This window comes from Conger conger, chromosome 6 (genome assembly GCF_963514075.1).
Source record: "Conger conger chromosome 6, fConCon1.1, whole genome shotgun sequence".
In the NCBI taxonomy this organism is placed as follows: Eukaryota; Metazoa; Chordata; class Actinopteri; order Anguilliformes; family Congridae; genus Conger; species Conger conger.
In genome coordinates, this window is record NC_083765.1 from 24,992,985 (window position 1) to 25,012,232 (window position 19,248).

General features: G+C 46.2%; 1 protein-coding gene across 5 annotated transcripts in view; it reads left to right on the plus strand.

The window, feature by feature from the left end:
- The window catches only part of klhl5 (kelch-like family member 5), a 52,797-nt gene that overhangs the window by 5,432 nt on the left and 28,117 nt on the right, over nucleotides 1–19,248 (plus strand). For 2 of the 5 annotated variants that reach the window (XM_061245019.1, XM_061245020.1), the window contains exon 2: nucleotides 13,725–13,904. The exons of 2 other annotated variants lie outside the window; for them this stretch is intronic. Coding sequence is in view for 1 of the 3 variants with exons in the window: in XM_061245017.1 (XP_061101001.1) it covers nucleotides 13,429–13,904 (476 nt within the window). In the remaining 2 variants the exon portion in view is untranslated. Of the gene's footprint in view, nucleotides 1–13,310; nucleotides 13,905–19,248 lie in introns of those variants that run through there. One more of the 5 variants, XM_061245017.1, reaches the window with a different exon arrangement.

The window sequence follows — 19,248 nt, forward strand, 5'->3', positions numbered from 1 at the left end:
GGAAGTGAAGATGTTCACGTGGCTGAACGTTACTGTGTTTCACAGGGCAAAGACATTTAAGTGTTTATAAACAAGCTGTTTGTCATGATAACGATTCCGGGTCTACTCTCCAGCATAATTTCCCGTCTCGATCCATATTCCTTTCTGAGCACAGACCTGCATATGATATTTATGTGATGTATGATGCGTTTTGTGATTCTTTTGCTGGTTTCTGCTGTTGATGGATATCGTCGATGCAAAACGCGGGCCCGGCTTGTAGGAGTTTGATTAATCGCTCTGCGTTTCGTATCAGGCAATTGCGTGATAAATCGCTCGCTTGCAGTTTATTGTAATTCTGTTTGTTCGTTCGCTTACAGAGGGGATGAGAGAGGCTGTTCTGCATCCTCCCATACTTTTCAGAGCTCTGACTTTCATCATGGCCAGCTTGGCATTCCGGACGGTGTCTGACCCTGTGGTGTAGCGGAGGCTCCATAGCTCTCTGCCCAATCCCGCCTCACCCTCCTTATTCCCTCTCCTTTTCTCTACCTTTGTTGCTCTTCTCTCTCTCTCTTTCTCTTTCCCCTCTCCACTCTTGGCTGTTCTCCCGGTTTGTGGGCTCCACTTTAACCTCCAAGTGAGACCCATTAAACATCAAGAAGGTGACACTCCTGTAGGAGTTCAGGGCGTGGTCGTATTTCCTCTTCTGCCTCTATAAAATATATTGAGGCCATTTAAAGGCATTCATGCACGTTAGTGCCCGGCCAGCCACCAGCCATCACTCAGTGGCTCCAGTCCCGAGGGCCAGCAGGGGAAATTTAAGGCCTTGTCCAGCCTGTTTGAGCGGTAGCCTGAGTCACACCTCTGCTTAAAGATGAGGGAATCTAAGGGTCTGTTACTGCTGAGTTAGCGCTTTGCTTGGCGCTCCACCTGAGCGTTACTGAGGCCTTGACACCTGGCAGCCCAGAACCCAGGGCCTTTCTGAGCTCTCCCCAACTGCACAGTGGAAGGACTGTGGAGCCCTTGATTTCCTGCCTGTGAATGACCTTGTGCGACTGCGCGGGGGCATTCAGGCTCAGTGTCGTTCAGAAAGGTGTGACCAGTAGGTCTGAACGGAGCACTTTCCTACAGGCTTTCTCTGCTCACATCTTGGATCAGTTTGTTTCCCATTCAGGTGCTGCCAACCCAACCCAGCCCTGGCGCCTTCAGCCCAACCCAACCCTGCTCTGTTCAGCACTTTGGTATGAGAAGGCTAAGCAGTGAGTGGGTTGCTCTAAACGGCAGACAAAAGAATGTTGAAACCGCCGTCAGCAGGGACGGGCCGAGTGCGGCACAATCGCTGCCAAGCCCTGGGGCACAACGGTGCAGACTTAGTTATTGGAGAGCCATGAGTTCGCTAGTTTCTATTCCCACCAGTTCTCTGGGTTTCATTTGTCCGGTTGAGTGATTGTATTTGCGCCCTCGCACCACATTCTCCTTTCCCCAAAATGCACAGCCAGGGAAAAAACTCCCCCAGCGCAAGGCGCCGCCACCGACTTCACTTCTGATTTATCTCTCTTATGGAAATGTTGTTTAAAAACACACGGCGAGATTAATGATGGTGCCGCATAAATAAGGAAGAGGGGAGCTTTAGCGTGAAAGCAGTGGCGGGCTCTGGAGGCCCAGCGGGAAGCGGGTTGGGACTCCCTAACTGAGGGCAGCGGCCTCCGTGCACCAACCGGCCTGTGATTCATGCGGTGTCAGAGCTGCCCTTGGGGTCCTCGCTCTTATTTAAACGTGGAATGGAGTGAATAAGGCAGGGCAGGCGCTTTAGAGCCGGTACTGTTTGCTCAGTTATGCTCACAGACGGTGGCTGACTAGCAGGGCTGTTGCTAGTGGGGTGAAAGGTGGGGACGATTCTAGCGGTCCACAGCTTGGGGGGATGAGGGCCCACAGATGGGGAAGGCCCAAAGCAATATTCCTAGATATGCCCCTGCTGACTCGGGAGAAACTTATAGCCAGAAAGTGTTTGGCTTTAAAAATGCTCATGGTATCTCACGAGTGTGACACAAGGACAAGGATACTGGTGCTTTGGGGCTTTTCCCACTTTAAACTGCTTGCTCTTCTCCATTTGGCCCTGCGGAAAGTGACAGTTATGACGTTTGTGTTCCACTAGGGCTGAGCGATATCTCTAAAAATGACATCACAATGTTAGCTTTTGAAAATATCATGATAGGCTTCCCATCAATTATATCCCTCACATCCTCAGACTCACTACCACAGATGAAATTGATTACTTTTTCCTATTGTTCAGGCCTATGCTCTAGGCCCATCCTACAGACGTGTCAAGTTGGACCTGGAGTTGGACCTTACCACTGCTCGTTCCCTGGTCAGGTTCCATAGCAAAAAAATAAATTGGTGACTAGTGTAGTCTTAGAATATTTGGATGGCTGGCCATCTCCCAATTCTGTACAAACCATTCAGAATTCACTGAGCTGTCTGACTGTCTATCAACAGAATGTCAGTGTCTCTGCCCTAGGTTAGCGAACACTCTGTGACACAGCCACGCTGTGTGACTGCTACACGCTGTGTAGCGGCGGCCATCTTTGTGGGCGCATGAAACTTGCCTGCCTTTCACCACGAGGCAAAGAAAGAGCCTTTGAGAATTTGATGTAGTGGTTTTGGATTTGAGGTGAAGGGGTGAAAATCACAATGTGACGTCACAATAAGCATTATGGAGCATTCCAGAAATGCTCTGCGACAGGACAACTGTTGCCTGAACTTGTGTTTGATGTTGTGGCTGAGAAACCTGAGAGAACCTTGAGAGCGTTGCGTCCGTACCGTTGCTCCACCACAGGTGAGGCCTCTGGGAGTCATTCGACACACTGGAGAGGGGCTGATTCAGCACACCTGACCTCACCTGCACACTAACACGAGAGATGCCCGGCCATTTTGAGGCTTCAGAGGGGGGGGGCTTTGGGCGACGCGCGACTTGCACCGCAAGCGCTTTTTACATTCCACGCATCTGGTGCCTGACCTGAGCATTAGCCACAAACGTGACTCACCGGGCCTTGGAGGACATCATTTTGCGCTGCGGAGCAATTACGCTTTCATATACTGTGTTTTCGGCCTTTTTTTATTGTGTTTTTTAGGAGATTTGGACGCCTGCAGAAGGGCAAAGGCTTCATTTCAGACACGCTTTTGTGTTTTGGTGAAACATAAATAAGAGGCCTAATGATCAAAGCAATTAAACTGGCAAGGACGAGGAGCAGCGGGCTCGAGACCGGAGGGATGTTTTCCTGAAGAGAGATATTAGCATTAATAATTCAAGGACTGCTTTATGTTGCAGGTTTATTCGTTCACAATTTATTAGACTGGGGAGAACCACCTTGACAAGAACCAATCAGGTCTGCAGAGGACACAGGATGGGCTCTTCTTGCAGGAGCGTTTTCGAGAATTCACTGCCCTACGGACAGAAGAAATGACTGCACTTTGAATATTAGATTTTCCTTCTGGAGAGGCTTTAAATGGACTAAAGGTCCGATTCCATCGCACCCTTGTGGCCTTGCTTTTGGTGGATCTGAGGTCAGTATGGTGAGGGCACCAGGGATGGCTCTTGGCCTTAGGGTGCTCCTCTTTGGAATGGTCGAGTGGGGAGCGGTTGGGCATCCCATCATAGCAACCATAAGCCCGGTGGTGGGTTCTGAATGTCACCACTGCCGTAAGCCTTCTAAGGCTGACCACACTTGTGAAGCAGGAAGCCCAGGCTGGAAAGGTCCACAGAGTAGTTGACCTTATTAAGTCCCAGGGAAAGCAATTTGTTGGACGAAGCAAGCATCTACAAATCTGCCTATTATGGGTGATGGATTTACTCTGTCTGTACTTCAAACAAACGCTTCCCCCAAGGGGTCCATTTTAGAACTGCTGTTGACTTTCATCAAGAAAATGTCATTTCAAGCAGCCGTGCTGAACAAAGCTGATAAGATAAGCAAAGGATGACTTTTTTATTGTTTGCTATAGAAGTGCCCTCGAATCCTCACACAACATGAGTCCCAGATAGTGGTTATTATTGTGAGATTGATTGGATGCTGTAATGTCAGTTATCCTGCAAGGTGTGCAGCACAGCCTGACTGTGAACCGCCTTGGCTTTGCCAGTAATGCACGGCTGCTGTTTTTATCTAGCCTGTCAGGCTTGCACGACAACAGAAAACGAGTAGCGTGACACATTTCAGAAAAGATGTTGAAAAGGGTATTTCAGGGCAAGTTTGAATACTGTTCCCAGGTGGGTGTTTGCTGACAGAAACACCATCTCACCTCACCTTGGCTTCTCTGGTTAAAATAATCCAACTTTTTTTTTTTTTGGTTATTTTATACCAGTACTGCCAACTCAAATATAATTGTGAGGAGATTGTGATTATTTTTGCTGTATGAGTCCAACAAACCTGAGGCCCTTGAATTGAGAGCTTTTTCACCATCTTATTGCTTAGTGCGTTTTTAATTTTCCATCCCATTCTATAAAACAATGAGGCAGCTTGTGGTTCTAGTAATCTCTGGGTGTAGACTAGCCTTTTCTTAATATTAAAACACAGAAAGTGTACAAAGCTTAACCATTATCTGCTTCTTTCACAGCCCCTAATGCCAGCCACCGGTGGGGGTGGGAAAAAGAATACTACAGGAAATATGGGTAAGGGACCTAAACAGACAGGGAATGTCCGAGTGACCGTTTCAAAAGCACCCCGATTCTTCAGCGCAAGTCCATGGGCACAGAATAGCAAGAGCCCAAGATTATTGGGGACTAATTAGCATTCCTTGGAGTACAAGAATTATGACAGGACAGGCTAGGCTGATGGGTCCTTGAATTCACTTGAGTCTGTTTGGGGAAAAATAATCACTGAAGAAAGATATTAAGGATATTTTTAGCCACACATTGCCCACACTAATAAAAACAAAGTGATGTAATAGAAATTGCAGGCAAGGCAAAATAGGCAAAATTTGTGCTCTTCAAAACTTTCTGAAACGATTTTAACATTATCCTTAAAATGTTTACATTAAAATAACGATGGGTTGTTTTATATATAGCCAGCTCCACCTCGAGGCAAATAGGTTGACTTAATATGAAGAGTGTCGGCTGCTGTCCAGTGTGTCCTTTAGTAATGTCACAACTCTTCATTGTTGTGCTGAACATCAGAACTTTGCATAATCAGTGTACCATTTCAGTGTGCCCAACTCTGTACAAACAATAGAAGGTACTTTTTCTAAGTTTTCTGCCCTTATCTAGTATTTTTCCAATGACAGAAAAGATGAATTGTATGTGATATTCTGTCAAGCGGCGCACAGATGCATATGCAAGTTTCAGGAGGTATAACTGCTACACGATCCCAGGATATGAGAATGTTCGCATGACAGAGCCCAGGAGAACAACCTTTGCAGACGCAACTGAGTGAGCCTGTCATTCACATCCAGCACTCAAATCCCCCACCTCTCCGCCATAATCCTCCCTCCTCCTTTCATTCTCCAGCTTCTGGGAGCCACACTAATGCCTGCACTCCCTTTTGATATTGATAAGAAACCCATTGGCATCAAATGAACCCGAACGCCAGCCTGCGCAAATCAGATCTAAATATTTCATTTCCGGGGAGAGCCGTGGACAGAGAAGCAGAAAAGTGAATTAAAAGCCGGCCTGCTGAACGGAATGCTGGGAGAACATTCTATTCACCAGTGACCTGCTGCAGGAACATTGGCTCTCCAGGTCCGTAAAAGGCTTTTTGACCAGGGGTGCCCAATTTTCTGCATACGACTGTATATCCCATTACCATATTTATTCTAAGATCCTGTTAAATAATTTGTTTGCAGTGCTGGTTTAGGGTCAGCATTTGGGTTCCCTTCCCCGCTTCCCTAAACATTATCTGTATTATCATTTATTAGGAAACAGAAAGAACATGCGTTATGATAACCGTTCAAATGGGCAACAGGCTGTTTTACTCGCTTTGAAAAACACGTACGTGATATTCCACGTGTTAACAAGCGTCCTTTGTTCCATTGTTTTCATTGGTAGTTTCAGTTCATGTAGAGCAGCAAGGTTTGAAGCTGGAATCACAGAGGCTAGCTTTCAGTTCCCATTGCTGGGAGCTGCGCGGCCGGTGGACGCGTCTTTATTCCGAACACGCCGGCCTCGCCGGGCGCCGGGTCGTCTCGTCTCCCGCACATCTCCGTGCTCCTGGAGACCGGCTGGTTGTTTGTGTTTCCGCGCGCGTGCAGGTTTTTTAAAGCGCCGCATTAGTTACGCGATTTTCTGGATGTGGTGAAGAACGACCTGCCTCACTGTAAACCCTTTCATGTGCACTGTTGCCTGGTGCTTTGCTTTTTTATTCCCCTCAAATATTCGAAAAAATCCCTCCTTAAACTGACAATGCCCCCAAGCTATCAATTCAAATGAGTTTTATTGGCATGATGTGCATAGATAGAAGATTCATATTATACAAACAAATGTGTGTGTCTGGTATTTGTGTATGCTTGTGTAATGTCATGCATAAATCAAACGCAACAATAAATGTGTGACATTGAACAATAATCGTTGACTTGATTTTTTAAAATTAATTATTTAACTTGCCCTGATATTTCAAAATTGGTTCCAAGTGTGGGGAAATCTCTGTTAGCTCTGGCCATGTGAAACGGAACTGGGTAATGCATGTCATGTGTCAGCGTTGAGTTCCACTTGAAGGCGTGGGTTAGTCTGATTAGCACCGCACGGAGCACTGCTACAAACATTGACCAGTCTAGAGCCTACAGTACCTGAGAGAGGTAGTGTGTTCTTTAATGATCTTGTACCGAATGGTGTATTCCTGTCATGAGAGAAGGAATATTGACAGAAGGGGGCTTATTTCAGCGCTGAGCTAATTAGAGATGTGTGTGTGTGTGTGTGTTTGTGCGTGTGTGCGCGTGTGGTCTCTGGAGTGCTAGGATGGGAAGGTCAGCCAGCTGTGTATGCTGTCTTTGTGTGAGGTCCACTTGCTGCTTTACATACCCCAGCTCCTCTTTTGTTTTTGCTGCTGTTGTTCCTTTATAAACATGCTGCTGTGCCTTTTATCAGGTGAATCTTCCTTTTGGCACTGGCCACCTTTATCCTTTATGTGCGTGGTGTCCCAGCGTGGAAGATGGAGATCTTGTCAAAGACTGTTTTTCCTGCCTTCAATAGCCTGAAGGGAAAGACTACAGTACTGTGTTTGCAGCTCTGTTCACAGCCCCCCCCTTCTCCCTCTCTTTCTCACCCGCCTTCCCTCTCTTTCTTTCTCTCTCTCCTTCCCCCTGCCTCTCTCTTTCACTCTCATTCTTTCTCATAATGTTACAGTGATGTGTTTCTTCATATTACCATACTGTGGCGATAATTTGCACTGCATAGGCCTGTATGGGTGGAAAGGGCATGTTTGATTAATAGTGGAATTGATTTCATATACAGCACACAGACATTGGCATGCGAAGCCTGTACAGAACATCAATAACTATCACTGCAGCTCAATGGAATACTGAACGTGGATCGCAATATGTTTCATATTGCCTGGCATTGTGGGTGTGTGCTTACCAGTGATTGAAAAATTAAACTCAAGGTGTGTGGTTGGTATGTGGTTCGACCATGTACCGGGGGAAATTCCTGTGTTATTTTTTACGGACGTCGGTAAAGACAGGATTTGTGTGGAAAATGCCACGCTAAATGGTAGATCCGTAATGGATGGATGAATTCCTACGTGATTCCCATGCTCCCTGTACTTCCACGTGATTCCCAGCCATGACTGCTTATCCGGGTAGGATTCCCGTCCCGGTCTGAACCCTACTGCTGTTATTAAGGGATGGATTTGTAGAGGGACATTTTTTCACACGTTTTTGTTCGCAGGGCGCAGGGGCCTAAAGCTGCCTGTAGAAGCTGTGCTCTCGTGTGTGTGAATTTCAGAGAAAACCTTTAGAGGATCCCTAAGCCTCAGCTCCGCTAACGCTGTCGTGGTTCTGGGAACGGCAGGATTTGAAGTGTCAGTTGCTCTGTGATCTCAGGATGAAAGGAGGTTCTTCTTTCCCCAGTTTCAAATATTTACACACCTTAAAAAAGGAATGTCTTCTAAAGAATGGGGCCTCAAAGTGTGTGTATGTTTGTGCGTATGTGTATTGTGTGAATGCTTGTGCACGTGTATGTATGTATGTGCGTGTGTGTACAAGTGGCTTCAGAAAGTATTCAGACCCCTTCACTTTTTTGCATTTGCGTTTATTCATACGTGTGTGTGTGTGTGTGTGTATGTTCACGTGTACAGTGTGTGTGTGCGCATGTTCACGTGTGCAGTGTGTGTGTGCATGTTCACATGTGCAGTGTGTGTGTGCATGTTCACGTGTACAGTGTGTGTATGCATGTTCACGTGTGCAGTGTGTGTGTGTGCATGTTCACGTGTGCAGTGTTTGCACGCGTGTCTCCTTGTTTTCTATTTGTGTCCCCTGCTGCCAGCTTCCCAGTCATTGTAACCAAAATTTCTCTCTGCTGCTCTGAGATTAAAAGTTGAGAAAATATTCCACTGCCGGATTGTTCAGCTGTCGTTGCCTTTCTGCTTTTCCCACATTCCCTGAGACTAACAAAAAAAAAAAAAAAAAAGAAGAAGGAAAAATAAATTGGGAGAGGTAGTTATTTGGTCCGGTAGTTCAATCTCATTTCTGCTTGCCAAAGATGAGCTGGGTGGGTTTCAGCAGACTGACAGGGGCGCCAGGCCATCTGAGCCAGCTCTAGTGATTTTCTTTCTTTCTCTGTGATGCCACACAATCCTTTGTGTTCTTGTGTCGCTGAAAGTGTCATTATCGATTTCTCGAGAAACATTTTTCTCAAAGTTTTTCCACGGTAATTTGGAAGCATTAAGAAAAGCTTACCATTTCAATTTTCCTAAAGCAAGAGAGGAGTGTGTGTGTGTGTGTGTGTGTGTGTGTACAAAAAATAATATAATCCTAGGTTTGCTGCTAAGCTGGTGAAATGGCAGGAATCTCACTTTGTGAGAATTGATCTTGTGGCTGAATCTTGAGGCTGAAACGTTACTCTGATAAGCAGTGATAATGCGCTGGGCCTGGCTGTCAGGCAGGAAGATACTGCGGGAAGATCTTGGGCTGCAAATACACTCCAGCCTCTCTTAAAAAGTCACGTGGGAATGCCAGGCTACAGCTCCCAACTCCTGCAAGTAAATACACTCTCACATAGCCTCTTCAAACCAACACACTCTCCCCTCTTCAAACCAACACTCTCCCCTCTTCAAACCAACACACTCTCCCCTCTCCTCAAACCAACACACTGCCCTACATGTCTCACCTTCAAGCCAAAGCATGAATGCTGCTTGTTGACCAGGGAGTGTCAGGGACCACCGGTTCTGGGATGATGGTGGATGGATAATGAATAATGAATGATGCTCAATATAATTAATGACTTAGATGATGATGGTGTTGATTATGATGATAATCGTGATCATGGTGATGATTATGATGATGATGATGATGATGATGATGAGGTATTCTGGAACTCTGCATATGGGAGAAGCAGAAACGGGCCCATAGCAGCCTCCTGCTGGCTGGTAGTGGGTGTGGTGCCTGGGGCCTCCTCATAGGGAGCACTGCAGTACCTGCAGGAGTGAAAGGAGGCGGTGTGAGGTGAGGGGGGAGCAGTGAGCATGCGAGAAGGCTCTACGCTCCTCTGTGTGCTCAACAGGAGATGCTCTCTGTGTTCCTCCGAGGCTGTCTGCTTCCCCCGCTCCCTAATTTAAACCCCTTTCCTCTCGTCCTCCCCCATTTATGACCGATTCATTCCGCCTCTGCAGTCCGACCTGGCGGGAACGCCATCTCCTCTCCCATTTTCCACGCCAGAACCGCCGAGGTTCCCAGCTAAGCCACCGGTTCCTTTAAGCCCTTCTGATTCCGGCGGGATCCCTGGCACTCCAGCACTCTGCTTGGTTTGAGCTCGGCTGCGTAACGGGAGAAGAGCTCATTCTGCGAAGCGGGATCACTGTCCCACCTGCACACACCACGGGCACGTCCTCAGGCGAGGTGGGGCCTCCGAGCGCCCGTCACCGCGCGTCGTCCGCACCGAAGCCATCGAGCAGCGCTGGCGTCCCACCGCGCCCTAACGCCGCTGAGAGCCGGCAGATTTACCGCACGTCAGCGAGCGCGGCTGGACTGTGGAGTCATTCCTTATAAAAAACAGCCTGTAATGAACTGGCTTCGGTCCGAGGAGCGAGAAACTTCAGTCTCGACAGCGCGTGCAAGCACATTGGCACCAAGCCTGGCGAAGGGACACCTTTGCTGTCTGCGTTTTATTTTGTTTATTTCTTTTTTTTGCCGACTGAAATACGAGCCTAACTTGACCATGTTGTCTCAGAGATGGCTACGTTTTTTACGCCGGTGTGCTCGCTTATCAATTTCGAGCTGCCAGGCTGAGAAGGCAGACTATAAAAGAAAAAAAAGCTGTATTTATTTGTTGTGATTCGTCTGACCATGACTGAAATATTTGTATCTTCTGGAAATGAAATGTGAGTCCGGCCTGATTTTAGCGAGCAGCAGAGCGGATCACATGACCGTAGCCCAATCCTGGCATGGGGGGGTGTGGGTTACCTTGGATAAAACAAGCAGCACCCATAAAGTTATTTTTATTATGATTATTTAATCATCCCTTCTGAAGGTTTGATAATGTCTTGTCGACTGCACCCATAAAACCTTTACTGTAACTGTGGTGATATTTACACCCCTTTTTATTTCTATCTGGGATACCCACAAATGCTTGTGTCATGAGAAAAGGCCCGTATGTAAATCCTTTCACAATACTGGCTCCAGTAGCCCAAAGAGGCCCTTCAGTAAAGCATGCTACCTGAGCAATGTCACACAACAAAATTAACATTCGCTGCTATATTGTATGTATTAACAGGCCTCTCTGACTTCATAATTTGCCCAAAGTAAGTTCTGTGCCCCCTTTGACAAGGTGATACATTGCCAGGGGCTGTCCCCTTTTCTCTAAATGATTGGTACAGAGATTGGTGTCTCACTGATTCCTCTGCGCCTTCCTTCTTTTCAAAGATGTCTTTTTTAAAGCACAGTTTGAAGCTGAAGAGTAGCTCTGGGTGGCAGTAAATCCCATTTTGAGGACCGCAGAACATTTCAATAGGTTTTCCCATGATTACCTTGTAAATCACTTTGGATAGGAGCTTCTGCCAATACAAAGAGGGAAGTACATAATATTTTGATAATTCAGGGACAGAAGCAGTATGTCTAAACTCTAAAGCACTAAATCCCTTATCTCAGTTGGTCCCATTGTGTTGCTGGCGTGATGAATTTCCACATTCGTCAAGCTTGACTGACAAAAAGATGGCCGTACTGTACAGTGTTGGCAGTTATTGCCACATTTTCGACATCCGATGCAGTCGATATTCTTTTCAGCCGTACTCCATGTGCAGGAGAGTCAGCATTTCTGCTGATGGTAGTGATACCGACCTGCCCTTTCTCTCTTCCTCTACCCGCATCCACATAATTTTGTCTTGTCTGCATGTGAGTTTCTATGTCGTGTGTGATAATGACCATTGACAGTTTTGATGCTGTATCATTTTGAGAGATCTGTTTTTAAGTGTTGGATTAACAGGCTTATATGGGAGTGGCCACAGTTTGTATGCACCCGCATAGCCAATCAAATCTGCTGAATGTATGGTCGTGATGGCCTACAGGTGACCTGAGTGACTTGTTGTTAAAAAGGGCAGTTTCATAGCTCTTATCTGTGGTAAAAGTGACTTTCTAACTGAAGGAAAGCGTTTGAGTTCCCCCTTCTGTGATGCAACCCACCTCTGTCATGGGTTTTGCCAAGGAAATCACCCAACAGGCAAATGAAGTGAGTAGATAAAACACACAGACAGGTGCCTGTATAGAGTGTCAAAACAAAATAAAGGCTTATTTGTTCACTTGTGGCTCACTTTTTACATTTTTGGAGCCATTCTGCAGAGTTCTACAGCTTACATTCTCTTAAAATCTGTTCATAAGGCTGGATATTTACTGCAGCAGCTTGAGTACCTTAGTCAAGTGTACAACGGCAGTGTCCCGCCTGGAATTGAAACCAACAACCTCCGGTACAAGCTCAGTTCCCTAACCTTCATGCTACACTGCTGTTCAAAATGGGCACTCATCCACTTTAAAGTTAATGGTGGTATTGCTCTCCCTCTCTCCCTCTCTCCCTCTCCCTCTCTCTCTCTCTCTCTCTCTCTCTCCCTCTCTCTCTCTCTCTCTCTCTCTCTCCTCATCTCTCTCTCTCTCTCTCTCTCTCTCCTCCTCTCTCTCTCTCTCTCTCTCTCTCATCTCCTCTCTCTCTCTCTCTCTCTCTCTCTCTCTCTCTCTCTCTCCTGGACAGCTAATGCTGTTTTCTAACGGTGCTCTCATAGCTGGTAAATGACACACGTATCTGAGTGGGCTATTGATTGCTGAAGATGGAGAGTGGTACGGTAGCATCTCATTGCTGCAGTTTTCTCCCACTCAAGACGTGTACGGGGATTTAGAGTAAGAGGAACTGGTCAATGAAGTGTTAACTCCCGCTGGCTCACTGACACTCAGCCATTCAGTTATGGGTTCAACAGCCATCAGAATCGCACAGGTCTTTGATGTCCGTCTTAAAAAGAGGTGGATTGTGCGTAATGACCAGGACCATCACTTTGATTTTGCCATGGGAATGCCTGTAAGCTCAATTCCTGTTAGCTGTCAGTGGTTATCATGTCCTACATTTGCGTCATACTCACAGATAGACGTGGCTGTGCAAGTAGGCCCCACATCGTATTTCTAATGAACGTCATCCTTTTGCAGATTGACTGTAGGAAACATATATAATATATTTCAGCACTTTTTCTGGAAGGGAATCCGTCGCATTCTTTAGGCCTATAATGTACAGTCCTCTTTGGCCAAAAGTTTGTCCATTTTGAACCTTACTCAGTCTTCTCTGATTATTGGCAGATTCTATGCTGCATATGTGTATATGTCTGTAAAAATGTGAAATATGATTATTTTCCGTAAATTTCAACAATTATTCCGCTAAATTACATACACCTACGAACAAAATCTCATTCGTAGAAAACCTTTCCGAAACAGTACAGTCTGGACGAAAACGTTTGAGCTGATTAAATCGTTAGTTAGTTTCACTGTCTCTCCCAAGTTACTCTCGTTTGGAGATGTATTATTTAGCATCCGTGAGAATGAATCTGTGCGCGCCTATGCTTATGTCAGAGCGAGCGAAGCGCACTTGGAGAGAGAGAGGGAGGGGAGTGGAATATTGTTGTGCGTGAGCTCTAGTCAGGCTGCACATAGTCTCTCATCCTGTAGTCTGTGGCCAGATATTCTCTCCTTCGTTCGCTCCCTTTCTCGCGTTGCCGCGTGTGCCGTTATTGCGTCGTTGCCAAGACAATTGCTGAGTTCTCGCCTTTGTCAGCTGGAGTAATTGGAATGTCTGGTTCAAGGAAGGAGTTTGATGTGAAGCAGATTTTACGAATTCGATGGCGGTGGTTCGGCCACCCGACTTCCCCTCCGCCCCATAGCCAGGCACTTGGTGACTTCTTCAGCGGCAGGGGGACAGGGTGCACGGCAGATAGCCCCTCTGTGAGCGGGTGTGCAAGCAATAACAATGCAAGCGCCAATATCAGCAGCAGTACATGCAGTAGCAACAACAGAAAGTTTTTGGAGTCGGCAAGCCATGCCTCGTCCTTATCGGCCTCGGTATCGGTTTGTCCCCGATCGTTTAGCCAACAGGACTGTCGGAGTCCACCGGCGCTACCCTGGGTCCCTACCTCACACCCGCCGGAGGTCCAAGAGCTGACAAGCGAAGGGGGCGCGCCGTCACAGCAGAAAAATTCGGAAGGACCTGAAGCCGAGGAACTCGGTCAAGAGGGGCATAACGTCGATTCCGACACAAGCTCTTGCAGGTAACGTCATGAAAGATAACCAGAGCAAAGGAATTTAGTTTAAGTTTGTGTAAATCAGAGCCGTTTTTCATTGTTAGAATGTTTTTATTCCGAAGAGGGCGGTTGGAATGGCTCCATTGAAACTTTTAGGAAGGATTTACTTGGGTCGGTGGAATCGGTATCAGATTAAAAACGAAAGATGTTACTAAATTCCAGTATTAAATTGTTTGCAGTAATTCCTTTGGTAATTTTACTGGTCCTTCCGGTGCTTGATAATGCATTGTTTGCTATATGTAGGGGAATGGAAAGCCGAGGTCTCAGTGGAACTGGCATGGTCGTGGTTTGCATTAATACTGGCTTTTATGAGAAGACTCTTGAGAATATAATTAATCAGAGCTAAGGCTATACTATATAGGCTAAGTGTGGGCTGTCAAGTTTTTGGTAACCATCACTTGAGGAGTAACCCCAACTGGATTGTCCGTTATTAAGTATTCCAGAGTTGTTGTTTTTTCTTCTTCCCGGTGTTAGGCTAAATCTAGTTTTCCTGCTTCTTGCTAGGGCGCGATTCCCCGTCCTGGTCAAAGCTATTAAAATGAGCCACAATGCACCATCAGAACCCACATTTCATTATGAATTATGAGTTTAATTATGAGATCATGTTTTTACATTAACGTTCCCCCATTTCAGGAACAAGTAGGCTCGTATGCATAAGGATGGAGGCTTTTCCCGGTTTGACAGGTTACAGCTTTATAGTATGCCATAGTGGCTATTTTTATGTAATCGCCAGATTTAATAAATATTTTTCGATTGCCGATATGCATGCGCTCTTTGATGATTTGCGTCTTTACCTTCAGTAAATACTTGTATGTAAATTGTTTGCAAATAAAGTTACCTTTATGAATTAAATGTATTAATAATGAAAGTAACATTCACAGTAATGCTTGCGCATCTTTGACCCTGGTCTGTGTTGTAGTGATAGATGCCTAATTTGCTATTTGGCAAATTTTTCTTGTTGCACAAATCCATGTATAACTATAGGGTCTCTGAGCAAGCAGCCTATGAAATATGTTAGTCTGGCAGGCCAATGTCTGAATGGTGAGCAGTACAGGAATGTTCTGGTTAAGGGTAAGATTCACCTCACCTTACCTGTCTTTTTTTGAGATAGGATAGAATACATCAGGCATGATAAAAGGATTAGGTACACATTTGTTTTTGGTGCAAAAGTTTATTTTGAAAATTTTTCCTGTTTTGCATGTTGACTTGTTGCTCACTTGGCTCTGAATGTCTCATCAATATGAAGTGTCTCAGAATAGAAGTGCTGATCTGGGATCAGGTTTCCCATGTTCTAACCTCACTCCTTTTGAACTAAAGAGCAAAACAGTACTCTTCTGATTTGTGTGTGTTTGCGGGTGCGCACGGTTGTGTGTGTGTGCGTGTCTGTGCGTGCGTGCATGCGTGTGTGCAGGCGTGCATTTGTGTGAGTGCGTGTGTGTGTGTACAGGCGTGTGTGTGTGTGTGTGTGTGTGTGTGTGTGCAGGCATGTGTGTGTGTGTGTGTGTGTGTGTGTGTGCAGGCGTGCATGCGTGTGTCTGTGTGAGTGTGTGTGTGTGTGTGTGCGTGTGCAGGCGTGCATGCGTGTGTGTGTGTGTGTGTACAGGCGTGCATGCGTGTCTTTGTGAGTGTGTGTGTGTGTGTGTGTGTGTGCGTGTGTGTATGTGTGTGCAGGCGTGCATGCGTGTGTCTGTGTGTGCGTGCGTGTGTGTGTGAGATGAGGAAGTGTGGAGATGTCTGTGCTGTGTGTGTGTGTGTGTGTGTGTGTGCGTGCATGTGTGTGTGTGTGAGATGAGGAAGTGTGGAGATGTGTGTGTGCGTGCGTGCGTGCGTGTGTGTGTGAGATGAGGAAGTGTGGAGATGTCTGTGCTGTGTGTGTGTGTGTGTGTGTGTGCATGTGCATGCTTGCGTGTGTGTGAGACGAGGAAGTGTGGAGATGTCTGTGCTGTGTGTGTGTGTGTGTGTGTGTGTGTGTGTGTGTGTGTGTGTGTGTGTGTGAGAGAGATGAGGAAGTGTGGAGATGTCTGTGCTGTGTTGACCGCTTTTGGCTGCATAGGGGTCTGGAGCGCAGTGATTACAGTATCCTCAGGAATCTCTCTGTCTGTGCTGGGGTTTCACTGGGCTCTCTGCCTTATTGATTCAGGGCTTTCTATTGTCTCTCTGGCGGAAATGCCAGAGATACCGAGGTTTCATAGGAGCCTATTCTGCTTCTATTGCTTGCAACACACACACACACTTTTCAATAAATTAAAGGAAAGCTTGGAATACAAGCAAGTCACACTTATCAGTATACACACATTTTTGTTCATTCTATTTTTTCTCAAGCAAGGTAAGCTGAGCGACTCTGTAAAGAAGTACAGCCTTTATCAATTTGTATGATGTATACTGAATTTTCGCAGTGTGTGTGCACATGTGCGTTCATGCTTTTGTGTGTTTGTGTGTGTGCATGCAAGTGTGTGCATTAGCGTATACATGCTTGTTTGTGTGTGTGTGTGCGTGTGTGTGTGTGTGTGTTTGTGTGTGTATTAGCATATACATGCTTGTTTTTGTGAGTGTGTGTGTGTGTGTGTATTAGCGTATACATGCTTGTGTGTGTGTGTGTGTGTATTAGCGTATACATGCTTGTGTGTGTGTGTGTTTGTGTGTGTATTAGCGTATACATGCTTGTGTGTGTGTGTGTGTGTGTGTGTGTGTGTGTTTGTTTGTGTATTAGCATATACATGCTTGTTTGTGTGATCCCTATAAGCCATGTCTGCTCCACTGTAACAGTGTGGCTGAGTGGTGACTGAACCGGAACCCTTTAGAGTGCGAAAGCTTGCAGGTTTGAATTCCGGTACTTGGTCCTTTATTTGTGATGAAATGTGTCTCTTCGGTTAATGTAAATGGGCTGTGTATAAATTGCCCTGGATGCCATTATGTGCAGGAGTAAATAAATAATCATTTGTTCCAGAGGTAATTGGTTCTCCCACATGCTTGTTGCTATAGTTGCACTGCAGGATTAGGGCTCGGAGGTTCAAAGCCATATGGAAAGAATGGCTGTTGCTGTTTGCATTATGTGTTTTTCTTCATATTAAGGAGTGTTAATGAAGTTAAATTAAGTGTTCTTGTTTATTTGTAGTTAACAGTTCTGTCTGTGATTTGCTTCAGCTTAATCAAGAGGAAATGCACAGCACCGTGCATTCCTCAAGCACACCTCGCTAACAATGTAACGGCACGCATCCCATGAGCCCGAAACACGCCTCAACCCAGCCCAAAATGCACTCTGCACATAAACGAAAGGCACGTCATCTGAACCCACTAACCGGTCCGCACGCAGGACTGAAGCTAAGCTCCACCCGCACGCAGTTGCCACGGTAACATATCTGAAAAAGCCAATCAATGCAGATTTGATAACGCGCTGAAGGTGTTTTAGAACGCCGCTTCAAAAGAAGAGGGGGGGAAAACTCTCTCAGAATATCATTTCAAATCCCGCTCCGCTGGGACAGGAGCTCGCTCAGCCCTCTGTTGCCGCGGTGGACTTACTAACGCCCGTGCTCGCGTTTTACTCATGTTCTTATTCGATTTATCTGATTCAGTCGATGTTGTTGAATAAATCCGATAAATCAGGTCAAGTCAAATCAACCCAGTGAAGTTTTTTTTTACTTGACTGGGCTCAGACTCCACAGTGTGCTGAATCTTAATCCCGGGGTTTGCGCTCCACTTTGTATGCAGGCCGCCTTTGTTCCAGCTGTGTGCAATTAATTAGCTTTGACTGAGCCGCTAATGGAGAGCTGATGTAGGTCTTGTATCTTTTTACAGACGTGGCTGATAAACACTGTCAGAGAGGGTGAGTGCACACTGCGGATGCAGAAAGCGTAATTCAAGATATCAACAAACCTCTGAAAATGCCCACTGGAGGCACTTGATTACCCCTGAAAATGCATTCCTCTTCTGATATTTGTGGAGGGGTTTGATATTCTGGTTGATTTTGTGCCGCTCACTGACTGGGCCACTGAGGGTTAGCTGCGCTGGGAGCTGCTCATTCGTGTTAGAGAGCACTTTAGAAATAATGTGTGTGAAATAATCTTGGGCTCATTGTGGCATTTGGAAAAGGAGAATTGTTGATTTTCTAGATGTTTTATTCAGTTCCCGTGCTGCACGCGTGCTGAAGTGTTTGTACGGCTTTAAATGCCAAAATCATCGATCAGTACCACTGGTCTGTAAATCAGAACGTGCATACATACTGTGTCATACATGTTCATGGTGTTACTGCACATGAGCAGACGTGTTATCGCACATTCGTACATGCATGTAAGAGCTGAGTGCATGATTTAAAATGCATGTTTGAATTATATTTAGGAGGGAATCAGACAGGGACCTGTCGACAGTCTGTCGTGAGGGCCCCAGAGGGAGATCTGTCTGAGGGATCAAACGCATATCTGAACTAAAGATGGAGTGCATTAACACCACCATCAACACACCATTCACTTGTTTAACTTTCTTTATGTCCGTGCATCGTATCATGAGAGACGCCCCAGCAGGCCGTCGTATTTAAATGGTCCCTGCGTTCTTTCCGAGCCCACGCGGTGAAGACTGGGCGGTACAGGAGGATGTTTGAATGAACCCCTTATCCTCAGGGGGACCCCGATCAGAGAGTGTTTCCGCTGAGAGATTTGGGTGGAGACGGGCTGCGCTCGCTGTCAGTGTGGGAATGGGTCAGGGAAACGTCTGGGACCAGAGGGGCTTTCACTCCAGCCCTCTCAGAACACTGACTGACACGCTAGGGCCTGGGAGAATTGGAGTCCTTTCTAAGAGATGACTAGCAGGGGGGTGTTTGGTGGAACATCACAAAGTCTAAAAGTAACTTATTATATAAGTCTATAAGAAGTATAAGGCTACTTCTCTCTCTACTGTACAGAAAACCTATGAAAGGTGCATTTTAACTGGTTATTGTGCAGTGAAATACGGAGGTTCATGTAGAGCGTAGCCTCGGGTGCCCCGTAAAGGGGGGAGAGTATTGCAGTGCTGAGGCGAAAGCCTTAAACTCGTTCCATGCACTGCTGGAGAAGTGGCTCCTATTTATAGCAGCTTCCCGGCAGTTCCCAGAACCTCCCCTGAAGTTTCTCATTAGACTGTTCTGTTTCGGGTGTGTGCGTGTGCGTGTACGTGTGCGTCTGTCGTTTATGTGTGCACATCTGTTTGTGTGTGTGTCTGTCATTCATGTGTGTCTGCGTGTGTGCTTGTTTGTGCGTGTGTGCGTACCCCTCTGAATGTTGCCTCCAGTTCCTGTCAGTGGTTTGTAATTATTTTTTGCCTGTTTGTATAACGGCACCCA